Below are 8,572 nucleotides of genomic sequence, written 5' to 3' on the forward strand. Positions count from 1 at the left end.
AACCCTGTAGTTATGCCAAAAAGAGTACATACTTGTTGTAATTTGGTTATCTATAGTCCGATGATATTTCGGAATTACAATTCCTTCTTCAGATCTTCTTAGCTGGAGTCTCAATAATTTATAGAATTAAACAGAAGCGTGCTTTCCGGAATACGGTGCAGAAGCATTTCATGATGGGGTAAAACAATGTCCTAAATGAATGAGAGTTTACAAATCCAAAGAAAGTGTACGCAGCAGAATAAAACATCACTTACTGTTACGAAACAATGTGGAACATGATAAATGTTCAAATAATCCGTAGACAGTTATCAAGTTCTAGAATATTCTTCTATTATATATTTTCTCCGTGGGATTGAGTTGAGACACAAATATAATACATATTATTCGCTTGACATCCTCGTCAACAAGAGACAGGAGGTAGCGTGTATCTATGCGCGATGCTGGCTGTTGATTGAACCAACCAAATCACGCAGAGCTGGATGCAGATATTGACAAAGGGAAAGTAGTCCTCCAACAGGTTGAACGAAATCTACTTTATTTATATGTAGTAATTATCATGTTAGTGGAGGCGCAATGGCCCAGTGGTTAGGGCAGCGGACTCGCGGTCGTAGGATCGATTCCCAGACCGGGCGTTGTGAGTGTTTATTGAGCAAAAACACCTAAAGCTCCACGAGGCTCCGGCAGAGGATGGTGGCGAACCCTGCTGTACTCTTTCACCACAACTTTCTCTCACTCTTTCTTCCTGTTTCTGTTGTGCCTGTAATTCAAAGGGTCAGCCTTGTCACACTGTGTCACGCTGAATATCCCCGAGAACTACGTTAAGGGTACACGTGTCTGTGGAGTGCTCAGCCACTTGCACGTTAATTTCACGAGCAGGCTGTTCCGTTGATCGGATCAACTGGAACCCTCGACGTGTTAAGGTGAACGTTAGTGTTTGTGAATAAGATGGGGGAGACTTAAGTATTTCAGGGTCGGTGTAGCATCACATTCATGATTAACTATTTCATTTCATCATAACTTTACATCGTTAATTGGTTGTTCCCTATTTTGCAGGACAGGGGAAATGACTTTTAATTAACAACAAATCAATCAATAAACTTTCCACACCCTTCTCTACTTTTCAGCTGGAATTTAAATCGAAAGCACAACTTTTTACGTCGCTATTGTTGCATATATAGTAGCACGTTTCTACTGCTCTGCAGTCTTGAATAATCGTCCCCGCCGCTTAATTTTTCAGACCCCCGACTCTTATTTATTTTTCAGATTTCTTGCCCACCACATCCGCTTTTATCCCCGCACCACTCCACACGCTTATTAATTTCTAAGATTCTCTTCTGCCCCACTTTTATTCAAACCCTTCCCCCCTATTAAATTTTAGTAATCTACCTCCGGTGAAATTTTATTGTAAGCTATTTGTATTGATGCAACAGCTGGCAGATCTAATAATTTTATTTTACTTTAAAATCGTCATACATATATGACAAAAAAAAAAAACATTACAAATTATACCATGTTATAAAATGAACAGGATATATAAACTAAAATAATTCTGGGTTTAAAAAAACCATCAAGGGTGACAGCCCTTCAACATTTTAGGGCATTCATAACCTTTAACCCTAAGAAAAACAATCATTTCAAGACACAACACAGGACATATTATAAACTGGGAAAATGCTGTCAGAAAATATGCATTATATCCAGCCAGAGTCTATAAAGACTTGAGGCTGGATAACTGCCCCAGTCTGCAACATATGTGTGAGTTTGCTGCAACTCCACACTGTAGTAAACAAATCTTCATTTTCAATTTCTCTACCACTCACCGACACAAATTCCCTGCAAACTAAGAACTTCAATGACGAATTGTTTATCCTTACAGGACAAGCTTTTGACAAAATAAGGATTTAACAACATAAACACGACTCAAGTAATTTCTTTTTGACCTTTTTTCATAATATCTTGACAGAGAAAAGTGTATTTCGTGCTGCGACGTATGGAAATTCTTCTATAAAAGAAAAGCAAGCCGTTGCTTTCGTGGTAAACAAATGCAAAGAAGAGTATGATTCTAAATTAGAGCAAATATAAGGGGAAACTCATTGGGATACTGAAAGGAAACCCCATATCCCAGACACCCCAATACACAGGTATCTCGCCAAAGAAGTTCATTTGTTTTTACTCAAATTTGGCCGGTGTCAAAAACTCTGATGGACTATTTGGGTTCTGCTGTTAAAATAGCTAAACACTTCTATGAAAAATATCTGAAAAGCAAACTTCACAGCACTGAAAGAAATCCAAAGAAACATTTCAGAGTCGCTGGAGGAGATCGTAAAACAAAAAGCACCAGGTATGAGAGATACCTTGTTTGAAGTGGTTTGTGGATGTTAAAGCATTACTGCATGTGAGATTACCACAAGCTCTTTTCCTATTAGAGGCTGAGAAATTTTATGAGGAGTGGATTCGCCAACGCCCAGACACACCAACTGAGGACAAGCTTTGTATTTCAAGAAGCTGGATGAAAGGTTGGCAAAAAGAGTATGGGGTATCACTGAAATTTCTAAACAAATGCATTTGAATCTCCAAAGAGCAATGTGTTGGGTGCATTCAGGATTATTTGAAGAACATATGATGTGTGCATCATTATTTCCTTGACAAATTTGGTGTAGATCAAATGTCCTTGCACCAGAATAAAAGTGGCAGACAATCTACTTTATCGTTCAGAAATCAAGATACGTTCATCAAAGAAAACCATCATTTGTCCAGGGAACGTATCACAGTGTTCACCCAGGTTAGCAATGATGCCAAAATCAATCTTATCCCAGAGTTTGTATTTAAAGGAACTGGAACAAGACCACCACTACTGAATGCCGAGCATACAATGAAATATCAAGAGGTTCCTATAAATTAGAACAGCCGCTCTGTACTATTGAAAACCTTCCAAACCATTTCAATATGTTTTCACATGCAAATTTGCCGTTTATGTGCTTGGTGATTACATGGTGCATTTGATGCCGGAGGTGAGAGATACCCTCTGGAAAAGGGTTATGTGCTAGTGAGCATCGGTAGTGGTATCATCCGATTTCTTCAAATTAGCGACACATACTTTCACAAACAATTGAAAGCAAAATATGGTGAAATAGAGAAACGAAAGATGCTAAAGAAATTAGTTCAAACACCGAATAAGACACTCACGCCCCATCAATCTGAGATGATGCAGATGCTACAACAGACACATGCAGATTGCAATATTGATGTCGAAGCTGATTTCAAGTCGACGTGGGACACAAACACTTCGAATGGGTCTGAAGATTATAAGCTGTCAGACCGAATCATGCACCTTGTCGGTCCGTCGACGCGAGAGTTTTGTCTAGAGATGACTTGAAAACCCTGCCCAAATACTATTCAGAGAGTCATTAAGAACTTAATTCCACTGAAAGGGGTCAAATGTGGAAACAATATTCAAGGCTCAGAGCTATTTGATGGTGACAGCATTGAGGAAAAAGCTGCCAAAAAGTGAGTCAGAAGATGAAAGCAAGCCATCTGGGACTCTTTTGGAGGTGATTGACCCATCTGGAGGAATCACCATGGAGATTTCGCAGGAACCAAAGCACGGTCGGCCAAACATGATGACAGTAAGCTCTATTTCTTTTGTTGGAAGCAGCAGTGACGACCAGGTTAATAAAGTTGCCCTGTTCCTAGCAAAAAATACAGAAGGTGTCGGATGAAAACACGACTTCTACACTTTTTTTGCCATACAGAAACAAACTCATGTCAACTGCCAGTGAAGCATGGCGATCCATAAAGAAGCGAATATCGAAACCAAGAAACCTGCAGAGGGACAGTGATGAAAAATCATGAGTCTATAGCGGCTGTTGTTGGCTGTTATTAAATGGAAAAAAAGGTTACTATGAATCATGCTAAAACAGTTTCGTGTATAAATATAATGTTTATTCTGTGCTCACCTTTTGTGGTGGAAGCATGTAGTTTGATACAAAAACATGTGTGCTTACATACAAAGAAAGTTTTGATTTTTGCTTTTGCACTGAAAGAAGTAACATATAATATTTGTATTACAGTATCTATGCATGTGTGTGATGAGAACAGTCATTTTGAGAATGTGTGTGTGATAACAAAATATCTTCATTTACAAAATATCTTATGTCAAGGTGAATAGACATGTAACATGTGTGAAGCTGCAGTGGAGACGTGTGTCTTTGACCAAGGCCTGGCAGTAACTGAGATCGTTTCTGCAGTGTAGCTCAGAACGAGGCTACTGTATCAAAGCGAGGCTAGCTACATCGATATGTTTGTCTGCTGTGCAGGACGACTGTAGCGCCTCTGGTCACACGTTATTACACCTCAGTTATGTCGCTATGATACATAGCTTCCTGCTAGACTTGAAAAAGTCAAAAAGAGGTAACGAAATGGCGTATGCAAATATGCAGTGCAGAATGCAGGTAAGAACATGGAATACAAGCAGAAGAATGCAATGCAACAAAGAATGAGAAACTAAAATGAGAAAGCAGAGTATGGTAAGGGTAAACAGAACATGAACACAAAGAGATAAGTAAAATGTTCAATACAGTTCTATATTTAAGAGATGAGGAATTATTTACATTATTTACATTATTTACATTTGACGGATATTTCTCCTCATCTTGTTTGTTGTTAACACAACATTTCGGCTGATATACCCTCCAGCCTTCGTCAGGTGTCTTGGGGAAATATCGAACCTGGGTTCTCATTCCTAACAATGGCGTAGTGGTTAAGAGCGCGGGCTACTAACCCCAAGGTTCCGAGTTCGATTCACGGCAGCGACCTGATTAATTATAATAATAATAGTAACATCGTTAGGAATGAGAACCCAGGTTCGAAATTTCCCCAAGACACCTGACGAAGGCTGGAGGGTATATCAGCCGAAACGTTGTGTTAACAACAAACATGATGAAGAGAAATATCCGTCAAATGTAAATAATGTAAAATGTTCAAGTCAATTAAAGTTCGAAGGAATACTGTGAAGAACAAAAATGCATCGTTGGTGATATGTGTTGAAGAGTGTTTGGTAAGTTCACAGGTAGTTTATTATAGTTCGGATGCATATAGTTTTAGACAGCTTGGTGGACCAAAGTTATTGTTGGCACTCCGTCGCTTACGACGTCGAGGGTTCCAGTCGATCCGATCAATGGAACAGCCTGCTAGTGAAATTAACGTGCAAGTGGCTGAGCACTCCACAGACATGTGTACCCTTAACGTAGTTCTCGGGGATATTCAGCGTGACACAGTGTGACAAGGCTGACCCTTTGAAATCCGTCCAGTGAGAAAAACTTTGGCAACAGATTCTGCAGTGATGTCTACTAAAGGAATAGCTTCCAGCCAAAATGTGAAGTGATCAATGCAGATGAGAAGGTAGATTGGTCATGATCAATGTGTACATGGTTGAAATGCACATCTAGTGTTGAATGTGCCAAGGAGATGTTTGGGTCTGTGGTGAAAAAATGCATGGTTGACCGCTGGATGCTGCAGAGAATGTGCCATGCTCAATTTTCTGGTTGGTCATTTTCCTGTTGAGAAAAAGTACAGGGTTGGGTACACTTATGTGCTGAAGCTCCAAACTTGGCATGATACCAGCATATAGATGAATGAGTGGGGGACAAAGGATAGCAAGGTGAGAAAGATCAATCGAAAGAACGCCTTCTGAGTGAACGTGACCTGGAAGTGCAAAGAGCTGCACTCTCTCCCTTTAATTCAAGTATTGCCTTCAGGCTTGCAGCCAAGGCAAGGTCCTTATCAGTGGAAACCGATGCTACTGATGGCTGTGCAGATGTATACAGTGGTCAGCTTGGTGGGACTGCTGGAAGTCTCTATGATTCTGTTGGCGATGGAGGCTATTTGTTTGACGGGAGTTGTCTCCACTATAGAGGCTAGGATGGCTTGAATGTTAGAGGGCAACCAGGAAAAGACAAAGAATTTCAATAAAGCACTATTGGCAGGTGCATTTTGGGCCCATTCCTTCATGCGGTGTAGAAGTTGCAAGGGATTACGGTCGCCCAAGTGCTCATCATTTATGAGGGTTTGAAATTTTCTTTCTTCCGACAAGAACGTGCGTCGAACAATCTCATGCTTAATGCTCCTATGCATGGCATCATGTGATGGTTTGGTTACCAGGTCCCTCACAGTGGCTATATCAGACGGTGGTATTGCGCCAAATAATACATGGAGCCGTTGGTCTTCGGAGGCAATATTGTTTGCGGCAAACGTCGATTCAGTCTGTGCGATATACACTTTCACATCACCCATGAAACAAGGTAAGGAACTGTGTTCTAATGAATTTTGACAATGATACAATCACACTTTTACATGGAGAGATGTATGTGTATTTAAGTTACTTCTCTGAGAGAATGATTTACCACAGAAGTCACAGGAATATGGTTTCTCTCCTGTATGAATACGTTTGTGTTTAGTTAAGCTAGAGTTTTCAGAGAATGACTTACCACAGATATCACAATTATATGGCTTTTCTCCCGTATGAGTACGTTTGTGTTTCATCAAGTCACTACTTGCAGAGAATGATTTACTACAGACATCACAGTGAAATGGTCTCTCTCCTGTATGAATAAGTTTGTGTGTAGTTAAGTTACCTTTTGTTGAGAATGATTTACCACAGATAACACATTGAAATGGCTTTTCTGCTGCATGAATACGTTTGTGTGTAGTTAAGCCGCTGTTTGCAGAGAATGATTTACCACAGATCACACAGTGATATGGTTTCTCTCCTGTGTGAATACGTTTGTGATTGCTTAACTGGCTATTCTCAGTGAATGCTTTGCCACAGATATCACAGTGATATGGTTTCTCTCCTGTATGAATACGTATATGTTTACTTAAGCTACCATTTTGAGAGAATGATTTACCACAGGCATCACAGTGAAATGGCTTCTCACCTGTATGAACACGAATGTGTTTAACCAAGTTACTACATGTAGAGAATGATTTACCACATATTTTACAATGATATCCTATGTTCACTAATTCTTTTGACATTTCTCTAAGGGATACAAATAGACACAACCATTGAAGTTTCTCACAGTAATAAATTTTCCCCTTATCTTTCTTCTCTCACCACAGCATATAATTTCCTTTTTCTTGTTATAATTTATTCCTTAGAAATATATCTGCTGCTATCAACTGATTTTACCAATATCTAAAATTCTGCAAAAGCACCAGGTAATGAGATGAAGAAATGTTGGTATTTATCTCAAGTCAGAGCAAATCTGCTCTCTAAAACATTTTCCTTTGGTCTTTAAAACATGATTAATATGTCAGATGTATCCAGTGTACAAAAGTTGTTTTATGCCAACGTCATCCATTAATCTGTAACAAAAAAGAAACAGTATTAGATATACAGGAGATATCAAACTGGAAGTGCTGCAATATTTCAAATGACATCACATAATATTGGGTGAAATCTAAAAATTTGCAAATTACAATTACACCTCCACATTGTGTGTGTATATATAGCAGTTGAATAAATTTAAAACATATTCTGGTTTTCACATTTTTTATTATGGTATTTTAGCAAAATTAGCGCTTTCATGCATAGTATACTCATGAGATTTCTAATGTGTTTAACTGACAGTTGAGTTCTTGACAACTTTAGTACCTCTTAGAACGCACCAACCAGCTGAATTTTTCAAATACCTTTTGATCAATCCGCAATAAAAACAACACCACAATCACAACTGATATTTATTACAGACACACAGACACACCAGTATCCAGATTTAAAATCATGTCACCTAACACACACAAAATGCAACATCCCATACTGTCTAACCAGGAAAATTTGTACTATAGTTTAATGATGCAAATACCAGAAACACATGATTTATAGAACTCAAAGGGTCTCTGCTCAAGCAAAATTACCCTCTCCTACTTATAGAAAATACTATACAACAGCCGACAGCATGAAAATAGGTCATACAAATTGTTATTAATATTGGAAAAAATTCTAAGTTTCCAACATTTTTATGATAGAGAGTTAAGAGAAGTTATATTGTGTAAGAGAGTGAATTCAATATGTATTTCAGTTCCAAATGTTATGAAGCACGCGTTATGGTTAAATTACTTTATACAGTTATAATATTTAGACAATGGTTTCTTCAAAATGTTAGGATTAAGAGAAAAACCAAGAATGAATAGTGAGAGAGGGGTTTGGAGGAGTAAAGTTGAAAAAAGTGTGACACACTGACAATTGCTTTCGCATTTATTATTATAGATATGAATGTTTTGAAAATCATTAGCAAAATCTAAAACGACATACCACGTAACGAAGAGAGGGCAAAAATGAGACAGAAAAAATTCTCAAAGACAGCTGCATGCCAAACTATTGCTCATTGCTTGATGATGATGATTAAAATTTAACCAACAAAACACGATCACCATGCAAACGGCAACGGCCCTCTTACACTTTCATTCGCAAACTAGGCATATAGTCAGACATGCAGTAGGCTTGACTATAACATTCTGTTGTTGGTCACTGCATGCCTGACTATATATATGTATATATATATATATATAT

At 38.5% G+C, this 8,572-nt stretch overlaps 2 protein-coding genes across 3 annotated transcripts in view; both read right to left on the reverse strand.

The window, feature by feature from the left end:
* Positions 1-529, reverse strand: part of LOC106868499 (zinc finger protein ZFP2) — a 5,536-nt gene extending 5,007 nt beyond the window's left edge. The window contains exon 1 of one of the 2 annotated variants that reach the window (XM_052977437.1): positions 255-529. The gene's annotated coding sequence lies outside the window, so the exon portion shown is untranslated. Of the gene's footprint in view, positions 1-32 lie in introns of both variants that reach the window. The other variant, XM_052977436.1, reaches the window with a different exon arrangement.
* A 3,391-nt stretch (positions 530-3,920) lies between these two features.
* The window catches only part of LOC106868500 (zinc finger protein 239), a 6,968-nt gene continuing 2,316 nt past the window's right edge, over positions 3,921-8,572 (reverse strand). The window contains exon 2 of the mRNA XM_014913806.2: positions 3,921-7,365. Coding sequence (XP_014769292.1) covers positions 6,340-7,035 — 696 coding nt within the window. The 5' untranslated portion in view covers positions 7,036-7,365 and the 3' untranslated portion in view covers positions 3,921-6,339. The remainder of the gene's footprint in view (positions 7,366-8,572) is intronic.

This window comes from Octopus bimaculoides, chromosome 28 (assembly GCF_001194135.2).
Source record: "Octopus bimaculoides isolate UCB-OBI-ISO-001 chromosome 28, ASM119413v2, whole genome shotgun sequence".
Taxonomy (NCBI): Eukaryota; Metazoa; Mollusca; class Cephalopoda; order Octopoda; family Octopodidae; genus Octopus; species Octopus bimaculoides.